The sequence below is a fragment of the Melanotaenia boesemani genome, chromosome 1, assembly GCF_017639745.1.
Source record: "Melanotaenia boesemani isolate fMelBoe1 chromosome 1, fMelBoe1.pri, whole genome shotgun sequence".
Lineage (NCBI taxonomy): Eukaryota > Metazoa > Chordata > Actinopteri > Atheriniformes > Melanotaeniidae > Melanotaenia > Melanotaenia boesemani.
The window spans coordinates 11,156,544-11,176,034 of NC_055682.1; the positions used below are offsets into that span (position 1 = coordinate 11,156,544).

Here is a 19,491-nt window from a genome sequence, read left to right on the forward strand (position 1 = left end):
ATGGTGTGCAGAAATATTTTTCTGGCACACTTTGGGTCCCTGAGTACCAACCAAGCAGCACCACAGCCTACATGAGTATCGCTGCTGACCATGTCCATCCCTTTACAGTAAATCCATCTTCAGGATAATGAATCATGTCACAAAGCTCAAATAATCTCAAACTGGTTTCTTGAACATGATAATGAGTTCACTGTACTCTAATGACCTCCACAGTCACCAGATTTAAATCTAACAGAGCCGCTTTGGGATGTGGCGGAACGGGAGATTCTCATCATGAATGTGCAGCAGACAAATCTGCAGCAACTGTGTGATGCCAACGTGTCAATATGGAGCAAAATCTCTGAGAAATGTTTTTAACACCTTGTTGAATCTATGCCATGAAGAATTAAAGCAGTTCTGAAGGCAAAGGGGTATTAACCTAGTATTTGCAAGGTGTACCTAATAAAGTGACCAGTACAATGCAAGCAAAGTAATAGAAAACATATGATGCATGAAAATGTGTTTTATCATGATTTACATCACACAGAACTAGTTACCAACATGGGAATAAAGCAAAAACCTGAAACCTGAAGCTATTAGACTTTAATCAGAATGAATGAATGAATGAATGAAAAATACTTTATTAATCCCAAAGGGAAATTCAATAAATTGAATCTCTAAACTTGAACAAAACTTTTAAGTCTGCTCAGTGATGTCACAACTACGATATGATCACATTGTGATTTTAATGACTGAAAGGTGATCATCAACGCCCAGATGTGAAAACAACTAATGTGGGATTTTCAGATGTAAGATATCAATTAGAAGGAATAGTGGTGATGATGTAAAGCGCTGTTCTGTACCTGGATGCAGACCGCCGCCTCTCTCATCCTGACAAACTGCTTCCTCTCCAGATGGGCTCTGAATCGCTGCTGCAGCATGACGATGAGTCTGAGGACTTCCCTGTGGAGTTCGGCCTGTAGCCGCTGACGCTCGGCCTCCCGCAAAAACACCTGGGGGAGGGACAGCAATGTGGTCAGCACAGGGCAAGGCTGCTAACAAAGAGATACACACACACACATATATATATATATATACACACAAATTTTATAAAAACAGCTCACAGTCAATCACAGGCACATACACAAAGCTGAGAAATCTTTGGCCGGATACACGGACACAAGAATGTCAGGTATGATCCTCTAATTATATAGACACACATCCCAGAAGCCTGGACCCCTTCATCACGCCCCATTCATTCACACACCAAACATGGGACACTGTCTACATTACATCCTTCTTCACCGGGAGGATGCTTTCAGGTAATATGAGGTCATCTAAAACATCAACCTTGGGCCATTTATTTATAGCTTGTAGCATGTAACAGTTAAAAAAAAGTTCAAGTTTCATGTGAAAGTTTAGGAAACAGCAGCAGTATCACCCTCTACATCATCTTTGTTCACCAAATGATTCCCCTACCCTTATGTTCTGCTGCCTAATAATTTCTACTCAGCTAGCTGTAGAATATTTTTCCCCACATGATACGAGTTATAATTCAGTGAAAATACATTAAATTAAATTTAAAGTCATTGCATGCTGATTAATACCTTTGTTTTCCCAACTTGATAGCCTTCTGGTTGCAGGTTTAGCTGATCCAGACACTCCTGGATACCCTCTCTGGTGGCGCTGGTGCCCTCTGGCAACACCACACTGAAGTGATGGATAAAATCCTTTCAAGAGAATCGGAGAAGGCGTTAATGAGAAATGTGTTTATTGTGCAACCAGCTCTGTTTATTCATGTTTCTGTCCAGTAATATTTTACATCAACAAATCTGCTAAAATCATACGTTTATCCAACAATTACTCTAGTACAGGATTAATGGGCCAAATATCAGCCGTAAATCTTGACCAGCAGCAGAAACTGAGGCAGCCGCCTGCATCATCCCTTTAGCAGAGTTTCAGTGAACAAGCGATCAACCAACATGTGGTTTCAGGTAAAAGTCCATATTTGCAGGGGTTCAAACATCATGGAATAAATATGCTGAACTCCCACTCTTCAAACTGAGGCTCATTGTCTGAATTCAATACAATCTGCTCCCTGGGCTGTAGGGGGTGGACAGGCAAACAGATGCTGTGTTTATACAATTACAAGCATGGGGAGCGCTTCAGATACCCGAGGACAATGAAGGGGCTCTGTTCAGACCGGGTGAGTCCTCCAAAGTGATACCATCCTCAAAACATTTCTCATTAGTGCAGACTGCAGCGCTAAATATGTTGTGAGGAATTTCTGGTAAATGACAATGTCTGGTGCTAAAATTATCTAAATGAGATCATTGAAACACAGATTTATGAGTTTGGCTTTTTAACTAAAGGTGCATGAACATAAAAGAGAAATGTCCTTATTTTGACAACATTTCCAAAAAATTGAAAAAGAAACCCACACAATTATTTGAAAATCATTTAAGGCACTGTGTTTCTATAACAATTTCTGGCATTTGGGGTTTGAGGAACCAACTGGAGGTTTGAAAACAACATGTTTTCACATTCTTGTTACAAAGTTCCAGCTGCTAAACAGTCTTTGTCGAAATTTGTGTTTCGTAATGCATCAAGTATTTAAAGTGGGTCTGGACTGCAGGCAGACCAGTTGAGCTCCAGAGACATGCTGTTGTAAAAAGTGCAGAAATGTAATTTGGCATTCCCTTGTCCAAATAAGCAAGACCTTTCCCTAAGTATAGATCCTGTCGGAATGGCAAAATCTGCATATATAATTCAGGATCATTGGTGCCTTCACAATTGTGCAAGTTGCCTTTGTTAATTGCAAGATTAACATAGGGTTTGTATTTAAAAACATTCTAAAAGGAAAGAATAAACCATCAGTGACCATTCAAATAAAGTCTCCAGTTTTTGTAAAAAAATGTGATAAGTTTGAACTTTTCCTATTAAACAAATAATTAAATATCTTCTTTTCTTATTTTTAAAGGTGTCACAAACCACAAAGTCTGGGTACCATCAGCTTAAACTTGGGAAATTGACTACAATTTCTGCATTATTCTATGATATTTAGAGTTTTATTACTATTATTGTACACAGACAATTACTTTTGTGTAGCACTTTGGTCAACTTTGTCATTTTAAATGTGCTATATAAGTAAAACTGACTTTTAATGCAACACTACATAACTTTCGACCTTAAACTCCATGCTTCTGACTCATTTTTTTTTGCAAACTGACATTCATTTTACACATTCTAGGGGCCATCAGAGAAGCCGCACTTTGTGTTCCAGCCCAAAGCATCACGTGACAGCTGAGTTTCACTTTATGACACCATGCCACACACCAGCAACGACGTCTTGGATGCACACCATGACTGATTCAACAAAGAAACGTAAGAAGACATTATTGGAAGAAATGAAGTAAGGAAAGAAAGAAATGGACAGGGTAAGAGATAAAACATGTGTAAAGACCAGACAGGCTTTTATTGGCTGAAGAAAACTCAGAAGAAACAAGAAGCAGGTCGAATTATCCTTTATTAGAGGGCAACACATTGTGAAAATCAGTCATTTCAGTAGTGTGGCTTTATGGACACGTTATGGACAGAGTCTGGTTCATTCATCTTAAGTTTAATGATCTACTTATTTACGTTCAGCACCATAACTAAAATAACTTTACCCTACACTGTTTCTGATAGGGGGATGAGACTTAGCAAAGATCTCAGATTTCTGGGAAATAAAACCTAAAGTAGATTCAACTTTGATTTTAATAGAAAACATGACTGTTATCTGGTAAACGGACTCCCTAACAAACCAGTAAAATGATCTAATCATAGTCTAAAACATCAGCAAGACGTGATTGGCACAAACAAACAGTGTAAACCACAAACTGGGAACTAACCAAAGAAGAAACCAGAGTAGGGAGTGAGCCACTCCTAAAACTGTCCAACAGCTAACTTCCAATCTTTAACACAATCTGCTTTATTAGTCACACAGCTGACATCATCCTTGTGAGAGCCACTGTGGTTAAAGATGGCTGCCGCCTCCCACCCCCACTAATTCCCTCCTGACGCATCACACAATGTAACCCTAATCTGAGCAACATCAATAACAAGTTTCCTGGAGATGAATTCACTGCTGGCACCTAAACTCTTGGAAACTTTAATGTTGTTTAGGTTCTGTGTTGGCCTGCACACGGCTGCACAGAGGAGACAGAAACATCTCTGACCAAGCAGCTTACCGAGTCTGTGACTTCTGGAAAATATGATTAGATAAAGTTAAGTCTTAGGAAACAAATACCGTTAAAAACAGAATTTCAGCAATTGCTGACATTGGAGATTATATCCAGACTCAGGAACCTGTGTCTGAATAATCATCGTTATGCAGTGAGCTCTCTCCAGCCAGGTGAAGTCACTCCATTGTTGACTCTTCTTTTTTTCTCGCTCCGTCACTTTTTCTTTATCTTCCCCTCTTCCTCCGATAATGTCCTCTTGTGTTTCTTTTTTGAATCAGCTGTGGTGCACGTTCTAAATAGTGTGCCATCACAACAAGCCAGAAGCTTTCCAGCTCAGAAAACTGTGAAGTATCCCTTTAATATTATACAGTATTTCAGACAACAAAGCTGTAAATTTTACACAGCCATTTTTTTTTCTTAAGTAAATGTTCACATTAAAAACAACAAAAAATTGATGTACTAAGTTAACAGCCATCTGTGCATACATTTTTTTTAATTAAGTGACCATCTGGAAAAACAGGTCTAATATATAAATCTTAAATCTTTATTACTGACGTAACTACTTTGTACATATGGGTTTTGCATTGTTTCACTGATACTTTGCTGCACTGTTAGTTTGTGGTGTGACAACCTCAAATTTCTTTCAGGATAAATTATTCCTCCATGTATCTCAACATTTTTTACCTAAAGATGTAGTGTGAGAGAAATGCAACTTCTAAACCGCTTCACTTTTTGTCAAAGATCTGACATCGACAGAACAGAGGAGGATGAGGAGGAGGCGGCTATTAAACATATCACTTCAATTTTATATTCCTCACACCCACATGCTCTCATTGGCGGGTGTCCATACACCCTCTGCCCAAAGACTGCAAACCAAACACATTCTGTGCACAGCAGGATGAAGAGAAACAAAGAAAACATAAGCAGAAGAGATGTTTCTGCAGACAAATACACAAAGGGATGACTGTATAAGTCTATTTTTCCCTCTTTGAAATAGATATCCAGCATAGTTCCTGTGAAAATACATCTAGAACATAGAAGAAAATGCTTGTAAACATGTGTTTACCTTGAAGCTGTACTTAATGTTGTAACCTGACTGCCGGATTCGCACCGTTTCCAGCATACCTGTGTAACGCAGCTGCCTCAGCACCAGGTTATCATTAAACCGCAAGGGCAGCTATAAGAGGGAAAGCAAGAGAAATAATTGAGGAGAAGTTAGAAAAGAATTGAGGGAAGCAGAGGTCAGAGAGAGAGAGAAGAGGGGGAAATGATAAACAGCTTTAAAAAATGCTCCAACTTCAAAGGAAATTAAAAAATGCTTTGAAAACTAAACCGGAGCAGCCGAAGTGGCCGCTGTCTGGAGTGAACATACTGTACCTTGTCGGCATTAGAACGGATGCATTTAACAAAATAAGGCTCAGAGTGACCCAGAGTCTCCATTAGCTTATTGAGAGAGGCCTGAAGGAAGAGACACAAAAACAAGTCGTCAAACTTCTCAGCAAACAACAGGCTGCAACACACGTCAAGGCTGTTTGACAGGCTGACCCATCTGCAACTAACAGTTGCAGAAGCTTTAGCATTACTCCAGACGTTTCTCTGTAAGCATGCAGATCCGACAGAGGAAGGAGAAAAAACACATTTTCATGTGGAGTTATTTTGTGTGGAAAAACATGAACACGTGTGTCAGCATGTGTGTGATAATTTAGTGGCAGGAGGAATTCATTCTTCTCCCCCCTCCATTGGAGATTAAAGCAATCAGTGCAGGACAGGATGTGGAAAGTGAAGTCATCCACACACATGGACCCGGGCTGCCTGCCTGCCTGCCTGCCAGAGGGGCCTCCAACAGCCACAGCACACTGCTCACTTTCAAAGAAATCAGAGGGGAAATATATGTTGTGAGTTTTTTTCTTTTTTATTGCTGATAGTTGTTCTGAAATTTCTTGTGTGTTATGGTTGTCAGTTTTTTTTCATGACTTATGATCAAGATCTTTTTAAAGAAACAAAAAGCAGGATGCAAATTTTGAAAAGTGTATCTTTTTGATTTCATGAAGTTAAACAGGAGCTCTTTTTTTTCTTCAGATCAAACTTGATTTTCCTTTAAAAAAATGATCTGTTCACAGTTTCATCTCGTCACTGTCTCGTTTGTAGAGAGGAGTGTCCAAAGGGTGTGTCAGTGAATGAGCAACTGCTATTTTACAACTTTCTCACCAAATGCTATTTTTTTATTATTATTATTACCAGACATGGTGTCATACTTCCATAACTTCTGGGTGGGTAATTACAACATAGTGGACACATCACACACACTGGACAAAACCAGGGTTTAGACAGCGGGCAGGCACAGAAAGGTGGCAACGTTTCCTCTCAGTGCTACGTGTGTGTAAAGGACACCTGTTGTTTTTTTTAATAGTATGAACAGCTGGAGGGGGATTCCTCGATCCAGCTCAAGCAGCATATAGGGTTATTTCTTGCCATGAGAGCACTGAGTGCCCGGTGAATGTGTGTCTGACCTGGAATTGTGCACTGATACTGGGTGGTTTCTTCTTCTTGTGGAGGTGAAGCAGCGACTTGGTGATGCGGTCGTGAAGTGTCAGTTTGCTGAGGTACTTCAGTGACTTGACATTCAGTAAATGCTGCAGAAATAAAGTCAAAGTCAGTGGATAAAGAAACTTAAGATTTAAATCTATATGTAAGAAACCAAACACTGTACCTTTGGAAGAACTGGCTTAGATTTGTAGTTTTTGTTTCTCCTGTGTTAGAAAAAAAAACAGGTAAGAAGGTACTTTTCTTTTTACTGTCAAGTGGCATTCATTCAATTCCTGAAATTCTCCCAAGGAGGGTCATATCTGATGGTAGAGTGGGACTTTATTCTTCCCTCTGGAGAGGAAATTCTTGCTCCCTCTGTGGGGAGGTCAGAGGTCAGGGTCAGGAACAGAACAGCACTGACTGAGCTGGTAGGAATGTTGTGATCACTGAAGGAGCTTTTAGCAGAGCAGATGTTTGAACTCTGTCAGGCTTACAGATGTCTCTTGGTTCTTTATTTAGCCTAGATACAGTCTTAAATTACATATTATGTGTATTGTTTGTGACTATATCAAAATGATACTGAAAGTAGGCGGTGTTCTGAGTACAAACACTTCGGTAAAGGAAACGCTGGATCACCAGAACCAGCTCAAGGTGTTATGGTGAGTGTTGATGTGTTTTGCTACTGACATGAGGATGTCGTGCGCTCTCTCCAGGAGTTTGCTGCTGGCAGAGTTGACAAAGATACCGTCCTCCTCAGCAGTGGAGCTGCTGGACGACAAGCGACTGTGTCGACCAACACGCCCATTCCAGCCGAGGCCCGGAGAACTCCTTTAAACAGAACACACCAAGAGAAATTAAAGTCATTTTTACTTACAATTTTCTCAATTTACTTCAGCATATATTAGTCCTTCACCATTTTATTTACAGCATCGCAGGTAATAATAATAATAATAATAATAATGAATTAGATTTCTGTAACACTTTAAGGCACCCAAAGCGCTTTACAGTGAATCAACTATTCATTCACATCGTATTCATACTTGCTGATGGTGAGCTACTTGTGTAGCCACAGCCACCCTGGGGCAGACTGATGGAAATGTGGCAGCCAATCCACGCCAATGGGCTCTCCGACCACCACTGAGCATTCGTACACAATCATACACCAGCGATGCCGACACTGGAGGCAAGGTGGGTGAAGTGACTTGCCCAAAGACACAAGGACAGACTGACTGGGGGAGCGGACGTCACAGAATCAGTAATGTAACTATGTTTTTGTGTTTTTCTCCGAGTTGCGTCTGATATCGATGATGGGAGAGTCGACCACTGTGTGACGTTTTCTGCAAATCTCACAGAACGAATCCTGATATTTTTGTCTTTAAACAGACTTGTGACATTAGTTAAGGATAAATAATGAATAACAAAAGTGTATCTACTTTTCCACTATCTTCCAGTTGGAAGCTCGAACCTGTTTGTTTAGGTAAATAAATGCGGCACCTTGTTTTTCTATTTTACTAATTATTTATCAATTTATTGACCATAATTCTTTCATACTTGTACTGTGCCACCAAAGAAAAGCTACACAGAACTAAAAAAAGTTGAAAAACAGAGATATAAAAACCAACCTACGTTAATGTAGAACAAAGATATATTTTGCACTTAAGTACAAAACAAAGAGCACATAGCTGACATGGCTGACACGTCAGTTTTCCACAGTTGGCCCTTTGGAAAACTGATTAGTTTATCGTTTTGACATCAGCTGCAGATACAATCATATAAGTTGTTTGCAAAGCCCTCATATAAGCTCTTTGCTCAGATCTGTTTTCCAACACCTCAGCTCTGAAACCGTATTCCCCACCGTCATCATCATCCTACTAAGCAGGCAAAGTTCTGTATGAAGTTTTTGGCACAACTAAATATTTGTCTGGTCAACCAAACCTATTGGTTGATTTACTTCAAGATGCCTCTAATGAGATAAGGTATTGTCTCTTGGAAGCTGCTTCAAGAGACAAAAGGATTTTGGTGAAGCTTTGATCCTTAAGCCCACAGATTCACTATAATTAATGGCTTTTCAAATTTTAAATATGTTTTGGCATAAATAGTTTTGTTTTAAAAAGTTTTTCAACTTTTATAAGTATTTTTAGGATTACATAATAATACACAGCCCACTCTGGATTCCTCTGTAATATAACTGACATTGTCTAATGGCATTATGCAGGTTCTAACAGTCTGAAGCATAATATTCCGTATAACAACAGCTTGTGACTCTGGGGAAAATTTGAAGCTATTTTACGGGGTAACTTTGTCCTTTTGACAGTGTTGCATGGGTTTGACCTGCTGTATGTATAATTTTATATTGCATTTCATAGCCTTGTATGTTTGTGTTTCTAAAGGGAAAATGTTTCCCAAGAGGAATATCACCAGCAGGGGCAGTGGTTTCCAAAGCAGGAGAGAATGAAATTGGTGTCATGCAGAATTCATTTAATGAAGGGTTTGAAACCTCAGGCCTCAAGGTGAAACCCAGCCACCTGCCCAGAACACAAACAAAAACACCAGCGGTCAGGTTGTGGTTTAAACAAACCTTTTTTTCTTTTTTTTTTTTTCCTCTTTTAGCTCAGGACAAGAGGAAGAGGGTAAAAAACAGCCACGGAACCAAATAAAAAGAAAAAATAAACAACAACAACACTGTCCAGATTATAAAGAAAAGAATAAAGTTGTGGCTGAAGCAGCATTGTGGGCTCAGCTGCTTGGATCCACTATAGAAGTTTATTTTGTTTCCAGTGCTATCCTTTGTAGATTTACAAGAATTCCTCTAGAAGAGTTACAGACCACACGCACTATAACACAGTCAACGGCAGTAACATGTGTTTGGTAACTCATACTGTGTTATTAGGGGTGGGGGTGGGGGGGATAATTTCTAGAAAGGAAACGAGCTGGGACACCAGACTGTGGAGGGGTTTTTAAAATCTGATAAAAATTGAATGTCAGTACAAACACACATAGCACAGAGCAGCTTTAGTGCATGGCCAGCAGATCATTTTTCAAGCCTAACATGCACTTCATTAACCTGTTGTTTAAAAAGGAGACTTCTCACACAGGTGGTTGGAGGTAATTCCCAGACCATTACATTGCTGACATAAAAAGCAGCTTTTAGTCTGTTTTGTTAAGAATGAAATATCTCGACAAGTGCTGAACAGACAGCAAAGAAATGTTCTGCAAACATTCAGAGTCCCCAGAGGATGAATCCTGCTGGCTTTTCAAGCTCCCTGACTCTTCATCTTGCTCACTTTTTATTTTCCCAAACCTGTGGTGGAAGTAAAAACGAATGACACACTCACAAGCCTCAGCAGGACTTTGTGCTTTAGTGTTTAAAAGCAAATTAGAGAATTAGTGTGAGGGTGTTGGCTTTGAGCTCAAAACATTGTCCCACTTTCTAGAGTTTCATTGGGGAAATACAGATTTAAATTATTTTTATGACTTAACATATGTAACAAAAATTAAACTTGCACAGCAAATAAAAATACATTTAAAAATAAAAAAAAAATAAAAAAATAATGACAGTACCTCTGCACCAGAAAAATGCAAATGTGTCCCACTACCTTTGTCATATTTAGTTAGAGTCCAGATGCATGTGATTTACACTCCCAGCTCGCATTGCACAAATATTATAAATGACAGCAGAGGATTCACACACTTACAGTTGGTATAAATAAAAATTTGGGGATTTATATACATTTCTACATTTAAATCAAATTCTCATGAAATCTTGAGACAAGTGTTTAAAAGTTTACTGTCTATGCCCAAATCAAACACTACATTCAAATGTCAAAATATAGAGTACAACACAAATCTTCTATTTGCATCTGGCATACCATATAAAGAAGAATTTCTCTCCAGTTGATAATCAATCTCAGTAAATGGTGATGGTACAATATGCCTTTTGTAGTGACTGTTTATCTCCATAGTCTCTCTGAGACTCCCATAAAGCACTGCACTGTCTGTGGCTCTGTCCAGCTGACAAGCACCCAGCAGGGATGAATATTTCTCTCTCCCCAGGCGCTCCTCTCCGGTGCATAGCTTTGACTTTACATCACGGAGGACGCAGCTGGACAGGGTTTAGACTTCGACGAGTGTGTGGAGAGTGAGCTAGAACGAGGGCAGAGGTGGAACGTTGCATTAAGGAAGATTTAACAGCTATGGTGTGAGTTCTTGTCTGGGCAACAAAAGCTGTCCTGAAAGAGCCTTTCTGTGCTGCCAGTCATGGTTGCTGCCTGCTAATGTCACAGCACACAGCTAATTAGTGGAAGTGGTGGACCATGGGCACGGTGGGGTGACATGAGAGCAATGTTTGGGGTCACAGCACTGTCATCAGGTTTGTTTTTTGTTTTTTCTCCAATACAGGTGTTTCAATGCCCAGATGTCAAAGTAGCTGGATGTAGAGTGTTGGCTAGAGTGGTAGGAAGGGGCTGGTTAAGAATTATTAGCCCTTAAAAAATAAAAAAAGATGAATAAATAATTAAAGAGAAAAAGGTAACAGGAAACCACAGAGGCTCTATGAATGAAGATTATCCATTTGCCTAAAAGCAAACACCCAAAACTCATTTCTGATAAATCTCTGCGGATCATCTTTTTGTTGTGGTTGTTGTGATAATACTGCATATGATATACAAAAAGTGTTCCTTTTTGTTGCTTTATCTCGATTGATTGTGATAATGTGTTGTCACTGTGTCACCATCACTTCAGCAGCAGTTACAGCATCGTTCACTTACCGTGGAGATTTCTCAATGATGGTGTTGCTTCCCTGAATGTCTGACAGAGGCGTTCGCGGACTCTTCCTGGTCATACCTGATCATTGACAAACATGTTGTTGTCATGTCAAAGAACACATAAACACAGATTCTCACACAAAGATCACCAAACAAGACACTTGCAAGCAAACAATCATGAAACCTTTCCCAGACAAAAACACACTTTTGAGCCCATGTTATTATTGCAGTGAGTGTTATGTGCCTTTTTATTAGAAATATAAAGTACTGTTGATGATTTTAATTCAAAAAAAGGTTTGTGAGGTTCACAGCGTGGTGCTTCTGTAAGTGCTGAAAAATGGAAGATGATACTGAAGAATTAGTCTGAACTGTATGGTAACTAATGCTGATTAGTTATTTCAAGTACTAATATTCAAATCAGATTTTGCTGCACAGTGGCTCATCTAAGGAAAGTTAAGTTGAGTGTTACATTACTATGGTGTGATGGCTGGGTTTCAGCCATGAGAAGCTTGTAGTGATAAACACATACACCAGCATTCCCTCTGAACCTGCAGCCAATTAGTCAGAGTGCTGAGAAATCACAAATCTACGGTGTGTTAGCCTACTCAGAAAGCAAACTGCAGCTTAACAGTGTACCGTTTTCAGTTTCATCATCACTTTGTACATTTTCACTCTCATCTGGAGCTGCAAGGTGGCACAAAACAAAAAGACAAACACATTTTGAGTTTGATGATGTATTTGTGTGAGAGGTGTGTGAAGTCAGCTGTAGGTCCTGCTGCCTCTGAGCAAGTTAGTGACAATGATGTTGTGTCAAACACACCCCCCATTTTCTATTACCATCACCAGTTTATGTTGTATTAGTCACATGGAAGACAGCTGGTTTTTAGGTGAACCAGTGACTACACCCGTTGCCCATTACACAAAACTGCACAAGAAAGCAAAGCAGTGGGTATGACTAACAAAACAAGAAAACAAAAAGAAGATGTGACACACAGAGGTGTTGTTCTCCTGGACAAAAATCAGCAGACAGAGCAATACAACCATGCATTTCTCTGTAAGCTTTTTCTTTTTTTTAAAAACAGTAGCGTGCAAGTGAAGCATGCCAGTGAACAACATGCAAGGGAGGGTGAAGAGGGAGACAGAGGGAGCAGAGACCAACAAGCATCTAGTCTATCATAAAAGCTTTAAATCAAATCACAAAGCAGAAAATGAAATAAAGATTTCATGGAACTATGTCCCTTTATAATAAGTTTAAACATAATTATTGATCTATTTTGGCCTGACTTTGCCTACAGTGCAGTAGAGCATAAGCTGATGTTGGTCAGTCTCATCCCTACAGTTTCCCCAGATCATGATCCAACACGAAAGTAGGAGGAGTTGTTGTATTGGCAGCCTTACTGTACTTCTCCTCTTTGCATCTCTGCAGGATCTCTAAGCTTCTCTGATGCACAGGGTGTTGCAGAAAGCTAAAACTATCCACACTTTTCAATACTGCACAGGGAGCAGCGTCATCATGCCCTTGGAGAAGCAAAACAAAAGAAAAAAATAACAGAAGACAGAAAAAAAAAGGAAAGGAGGAGGGAGAAGGGGAGAGAGAGAAATGACAGATTAGACAGCGAAGAAGAAGAAATCAGGAGATGCAGTTCGTCTACTGAAGAGATACCTGTGCAAGACCTCTGGAGAGAAGATGACTGACATTCAAAACAGCAGCTGGAAGTTTGTCATTGCAGGTGCTCGCCCACTAAGGTACCCCCTTACATTGTCTTCTAGAGGTTTTCTGCAACTGGATTGGTTCTGCGTAGTACTTGTGGTGGTAAATACGTTTTCAGCTCAGCCAATTAGAATTCATAACAATCACATAAATCACAAACCCTGTGCTGTTGCAGAAATGTTGCAGAAATGTTACAGAAGACATGTAACAGACTCCCTTGGGCGACACTGATATCTTTAGAGTTTAGTCAGAAGAATTCTACAAGATATCTAAGGAAACGGATACAAGACTTCTGAAGGAAAGCCTATTTTCACATGACAATATCTACGCTCAATGTACACAAAAGCTGAAGAGGGTATAGAGTACAAGTCTGATTCACACGTTGGCAATGCTGTAAGAACATTGGATGCTGATATCTACGGAGCAAATTCTACAAGAAAAGAAGGCATTTTTAAGAAGACATAGCTGAAAGAGACAAAGCAATACATGGCAACTCTACTAGCACGGTACACTAAACACACTACAGAACAGTGACTATAAGGTGGGGATAAAGACCACAAAACCAGAACTGCATGGCGTGTGAGCATTTAGTACAGCGTGTCAGGAACACTGAAAAAAAAACACATTAAATAAAGTATGGGATGAAAAAAGGTCATTTGGGTTCTGCTGGCAACTAAAATGCAGCAACTTTCAAATACATAATAACATATCAGTTCTTTGTTTTAGACGTAGTAATTTTCCAAATTTATTTTGTTTTAGTTGTAATGCTTACATGCCATTCAGTGGAATGTGGACAATATTAGGCTTTAAACACCACAGAGAATATGATTTACTATTTAAAAGTCATACAGGCACTAATAAAACATATCAGCGTGTCTACATTCACTTTAAAGCTCTTGACACTGATGGAATGTACTGCATGTGAGCTTCCTTCGACTGGATAAGCCGTTTGTCTTTTTACAAAATGAACTTTGTCTTTTTACGACTGTACAGTAGCTGTCTTGGTGGAGTTTCTGTAAGTGTCATTTCTTACCAATCTTCTTGTGCGTGTGTCTCTTTCCAGCCTCCCTAAAAGCCACTAGGGCCCTGAAGTAAGCTCGAAGTACCGCCCAGCGGAACGTGGCTGGAGGGTCGATGCCGATCAGGCTGCAGATGAAGGCGTTCTTGCTGCTCTTTAGCAGAGCCACGATGTCTGGGCGCATGTGGTCCGTGTTCTTCTCCCTGAAGTCCTGCGTGAATACGTGACAAAGATATTAAGCAAATTAATTTGGACTTTAATATATGCCAAAAAAACATAAAAAATAGGTCAAATGTGGCATCTTTGCAAACAAAATCAGCAAGAAAAAAAAACAAAAAAAAAAAACTCTGTAATAATTCAAATCAAGTGACATAAACAGCAAAAATGAATAACAATAATAAAGACACAACCATCCATACAACTGATGAACATCAGCAGCTGCAGAAGCTTTTATTTAACTGTGAATCGGTCCATTCAGCAGAAAACCAGCTCACAACCATTTTCAGTCGTTAATAACTGTCATTTATTCACATGATCAACGGGAACAGCTTGTGTTTGACCAGAATGCTCAGACCGAGCTGCAAAAATTCAGTTGTTCCGAAAAATAAAGCTCCTCTGCTGCAAAAGGAGGCTGGAAATTAATGCAGCTTTAACAGAGAGTCGCTGTAATATATTCATTTGTATAGCCTAAAACTTATGTATTCTTTCTGAAGACAAAATGGTTCAACAAAAATCTAAAATCTTTGCGTTTGACAGGATACGCTTGACTTAAAAAAAGACCAGTGAGATATTAGTTTTTTTTTCTGATAATTGAACATTTAAATACAAATAAAGTATTTCAAGCATTCAAGTATTGTGTTTTTGACACATTTAGTGAAATTCTGACTATATTACATCTAATTTGCTTGTTTGGCCTCAGGGAAAAAAGGCATTGAAATTTGTGTTTTAAATGTTTGATTTATAACAGGAGATAACTAGAAGTAATTAAGGGAAACCTAAATAGCATTCTCAACTGTGTACAATGTTTTCTTTTAAGTGTTATCTTTTTTTTTAATAGGTTTGTGTGACATTGTGTTGTCCCAAACCATAGGCTGAGTATAGAAAATGAATATAAATGACAGCAACATTAATCAGCATTCTGCGGTCAATTTTTGGTCAACAAAATCTGACCTTTTAGGCCAGAAATGGAGCCAAGCTGAAGAATATCTGAAAAGCTGACTGGATACAGGCAACCCTCTATCAGACCTAATGTCCATCAATTTGTGAAATTATTTTGGACAACCAGTAAAATGACAATAAATATGTATATAGTGACACCATAATTACTTGTATTAGAAATGTATTGACAGAAAAGAATTAGATGCTTACTTAAAGCATTTATAGCTTATTTTAAAGCCAACACCTACAGGCCATCAGCGGTATTGCACTTCACTGCACTACTGCACTGAACATCAAGTGAGTCCAGATGTTATTTCTACAAGCTTTATGATATTAACCTGGTTTAATATGAGGTAAAGTTACAAAATGCAATAATTCAAATCTTAACAGAGGAGCCAAGAAGTACTTGCAATGAGATGAAGAAGCAGTGTATTGATGATCTCACCAGAGGACACAATATCTCATCCTCCTGCTTGGATTTCCTGCTCAAATGCGTTTTGTTTACAACACTGGCTCCAAGCTAGGTTTCACTTTTAGTTCATCTCCAAAGTTTGATGTTTTAGTTCAACAGCCATTGGTTTTTATAGGGTCAAATGTTGCACATGTACATGAGTTCATAAGTAACACCGTAACAACTGGAAGTGTAATATTACTGCAACTATCATATTTTATATACCCCATTTAAATTATGTATGAATGATGTATTGTCATAAATGCTACGTCAGAAATCAAAGCTATATTTTCATAGTTGAAGGGGGTACACTATATTTCAGCATTTTGTATTCATATGCAGTTAGAAGATCAGCTAATATAAAGTAGTTTATCTATTAACCAATTTGACTACTTGCCCAAATGTTACAGCTGAGAACCAGCTACAAATTATGAGCTTATTTGAAAGGATATAAAAATAAAGTTATTATACTGAGAACAAGTATGTGATGAAAATGTGCGTGAAAGGAAATAGAAACACTTTTTCTTCCATATTGAAAGCTACAACGGCACCAAAACAAAGCTGAGGTTGGCTGCACACCCTTTGTACTTTCTGTGAACGTATAACTGACCTTAACGCCGTACTTGACTTTGCCAGCATAGTGTCGGATGATGAAGGCGGGCTCCATGACGGCAGGGAACTCGATGTAACTGTTCCCTTCATGCTGACGCTTGAACTTATCCAACAAAGTCTGGTTGGTGGCTTGAGGAAAACTGTTAATTAATGACAGAAGAGTTGAGCTTTGAAGAACAATGCATGTTACATCTGTTTTTAATACACATGGAGGCTAGGAATCTGCCAGAGAATCAATGCGATGGTGCACTTGTTTAAATTCATCAACCCCGTCATTAAATGCTACGTCATCAATCATACTGAAATGCTCAACAGATTTCTGATGTTCGAACAGAACACAATAATGAAGTTTTTTGTCCACAGAAAACATGGCCGACCAGCATCATCTGATCTGTAATTATTTTTGACCATTTCATCTCCCACACTGAGGATTAACGTTCACACTTGATAACTGTTCAGATTTCTTTCAGGTACTTTGACAGCAACAACCAGGAATTCCATGAAAAATAACAGCTTACAGGAAGAAGACTAAGGAGGATGAGACACCAGGGGTTCTGGAACGGGCGAAACCTGAGCTATGAAAACAGCACAGCTTAAGACTCGGTGCTTTCTAGCTTTTCCAAGTGGGAGGAATTTGATTCAGCATCCACATGGAGAAAAGGGGGAATTAAAGGAGGAAATATTGTTACTAAAATAGCATTACAGACATGGACCTGAAAGTTTTGAGTTTCATATCTCTGTTGTTTAGAAGATTTACACAACGTGAGGAAGCTGAGTTTACACCTGATCATTAAAGTCAAACGTGCTTTCCACCTGTTTATATTTTGATGTCTTTTTCTTTTAACCAGATAGTCGCATTTCCCTCTGCTTTCTATTTTGCAGTGATAGCACAACAATGAGCTGAAAGAGGCAGTTTCCTGTGGCTTCATGGCTACTATCCACATCTTTCAGATTCCTCACAGCCTTTTTATTGTTTATTGTGCAATCCTGCAGGAGTGTTTGGATGCATAAACTCTGTAACTGGTTAACAACACTGTACTCCACAGCTCATTGATTTCATGTTTCTAAGCCATTTTTCTAAATAGCTAATGTTATAAAGACAGAGTGGAGGCCTTGGCTGGAACTGGGGGTACAACACTGTGCAGTGGACTGAATGACCCATTTAATAGGAAAATAAAAAAGAAATGGAGCAGTCAAACCGGAAAACAAACAGGCTGAGAAACTCACTTGCACTCTTCATCCAGTAGGTGGAACAGCGCTGTGGGCTTCTTGCTGATCAGATTGATGCAGCCTGTATTGTCGATATAGTCGATGTTTCGCCAGCTGATGCCCTCTGCCCTATATTCCTCCTGTGGGATCACATAATATAAACATCGAGCTCAGTGTCAGCGCCACTTTCAACAATAATTTACTCCAGATAACTTTAATTTGTATTTTGAACTTCATGTTTTTGCTCTTGATGAAACTCAGTGATGAAAAGAACACATACAGTGGACGTGATATCAGCGTAAATATCTCCCAGCATCCATAAAAATATTAATCATTAACATATGATCAAAAGCAGAAATCCAGTTTTATGGGTGAAGCTGTTTTAAATTTCACAGTCAGAGCATTAAAGTTATTTGTTTTCATGCTTTCATGTGTGCAAACTTTCCCTGGACTCTTGGCAGTTTAATAATGAGAGAAGCATTTTTGGCATTTATTAGTATTTCTTCCCCACACATGGATTTTTTTTTGGGTCCATTTTTCCTGGGAAAGAGATTTAAACAATAAAGACCATAATCCTGCAGAGGTTTAATAAACATAACTGGAATCTCCTTTTTTGTCTTGTATCTTCTGTTGTTGCCATAAAGTCAGATGGTTAATTGGCATTGTTTATTCAATATGACCCGAAGAAAATGAGAAAGTTTACTGGGAAGCATTTTTCTAAAAAGAAAGATTATCTTCTTTAGTTCACTGTGAAATAAAACCTAATCAAACTAAGCTGTGAGACTTTTGCTGATGGCCATGCTTACAGAAAAATGTGTAATTTAATCAAAGTTACGACAAACTAAAGGCATAATTCTATATAAGAAATGATTTTCCTTTAAGGGATTTTAAATTTGCTGAGAGCATTCTTCATACAAACCATCCAACCATCTTACAACTGATATCTAGAGGACAGTAATGGTGTTGCACTTCATAGTTCTGAGAGAAATACTAAATACTTCAAAACTGTGAAGTCAGTACCTGTATAATTAAGAATAATGTCATTTAACAGCATTTAAATATTCCATTTGTGAGTCGGATGGGAGCTGATACAGCTCTTTAGTAATCACTGAGATGTGGTTTGTGGGGGTGCTGTTAGGTGTCTCATTATTTTGTACAGTACAGCATCCACCCCCTCGACTTGTCTTCAAATCAGCTTCCTGTAAATGCTCCGACTCTCTTATTTTTACTCAGTCAGTGAAAAAGAAAGAAGTAATCACCTTCCTGTTATGTTTGTACAGATTGATGTAAATGACGTGTTTAATTTAATCCTAAATTGATTTTTACTTTGAGAACTATTACTTTAACAGTGACATTAGGAGCACTCAAATTCTGTTTATCTCACATGCTGTTTATGAAGTATTGCTGGATATTCAGTATTTGCACAGGAGACAAACTTACAGTGGACATAAAAAGACTACTGAAACCTGTTGACCCTTTGTAAAACCTCTCTTACATGCATTGATACTAGTTACATGCATCTTTTATTTATTCATTTATTACTATTATTTTCTGGCACAAGGGAAGGGGGAATGAAAATAAAGAAAGAGAAAAAAATTGACTTCCTGCTTTACAGCTTGGTATATTTCTTGCTGCTTTGAGGACCCGTTACCACCATTATTTCTTGATTGTATTGGATTTTGCCAGGAATGTTTTGCAGATTGAGCCATGTGTTGTTTTTTCCTGTTTAGGGTTCATGTGTTGTACAAAGGAACTCTATAATGTTCAATAAATTGTTTGACATTACACTGATATTAGTAACATTACAGGAGTTCTTATATACTTGATGACACTCACGTCAA

The 19,491-nt window shown here is 38.7% G+C and overlaps 1 protein-coding gene across 8 annotated transcripts in view; it reads right to left on the reverse strand.

The window, feature by feature from the left end:
- The window catches only part of myo9aa (myosin IXAa), a 103,229-nt gene that overhangs the window by 12,115 nt on the left and 71,623 nt on the right, over positions 1 to 19,491 (reverse strand). For all 8 annotated transcript variants that reach the window (XM_041981648.1, XM_041981396.1, XM_041981562.1 and 5 more), the window contains 12 exons: positions 17,669 to 17,790; positions 16,440 to 16,581; positions 14,236 to 14,431; positions 12,890 to 13,009; positions 11,495 to 11,570; positions 7,416 to 7,556; positions 6,913 to 6,952; positions 6,713 to 6,835; positions 5,580 to 5,660; positions 5,269 to 5,379; positions 1,587 to 1,709; positions 843 to 992 (listed from right to left, as the gene is read on the reverse strand). In XM_041981648.1, the coding sequence (XP_041837582.1) occupies positions 843 to 992; positions 1,587 to 1,709; positions 5,269 to 5,379; positions 5,580 to 5,660; positions 6,713 to 6,835; positions 6,913 to 6,952; positions 7,416 to 7,556; positions 11,495 to 11,570; positions 12,890 to 13,009; positions 14,236 to 14,431; positions 16,440 to 16,581; positions 17,669 to 17,790 (1,425 nt within the window). The remainder of the gene's footprint in view (positions 1 to 842; positions 993 to 1,586; positions 1,710 to 5,268; positions 5,380 to 5,579; positions 5,661 to 6,712; positions 6,836 to 6,912; positions 6,953 to 7,415; positions 7,557 to 11,494; positions 11,571 to 12,889; positions 13,010 to 14,235; positions 14,432 to 16,439; positions 16,582 to 17,668; positions 17,791 to 19,491) is intronic.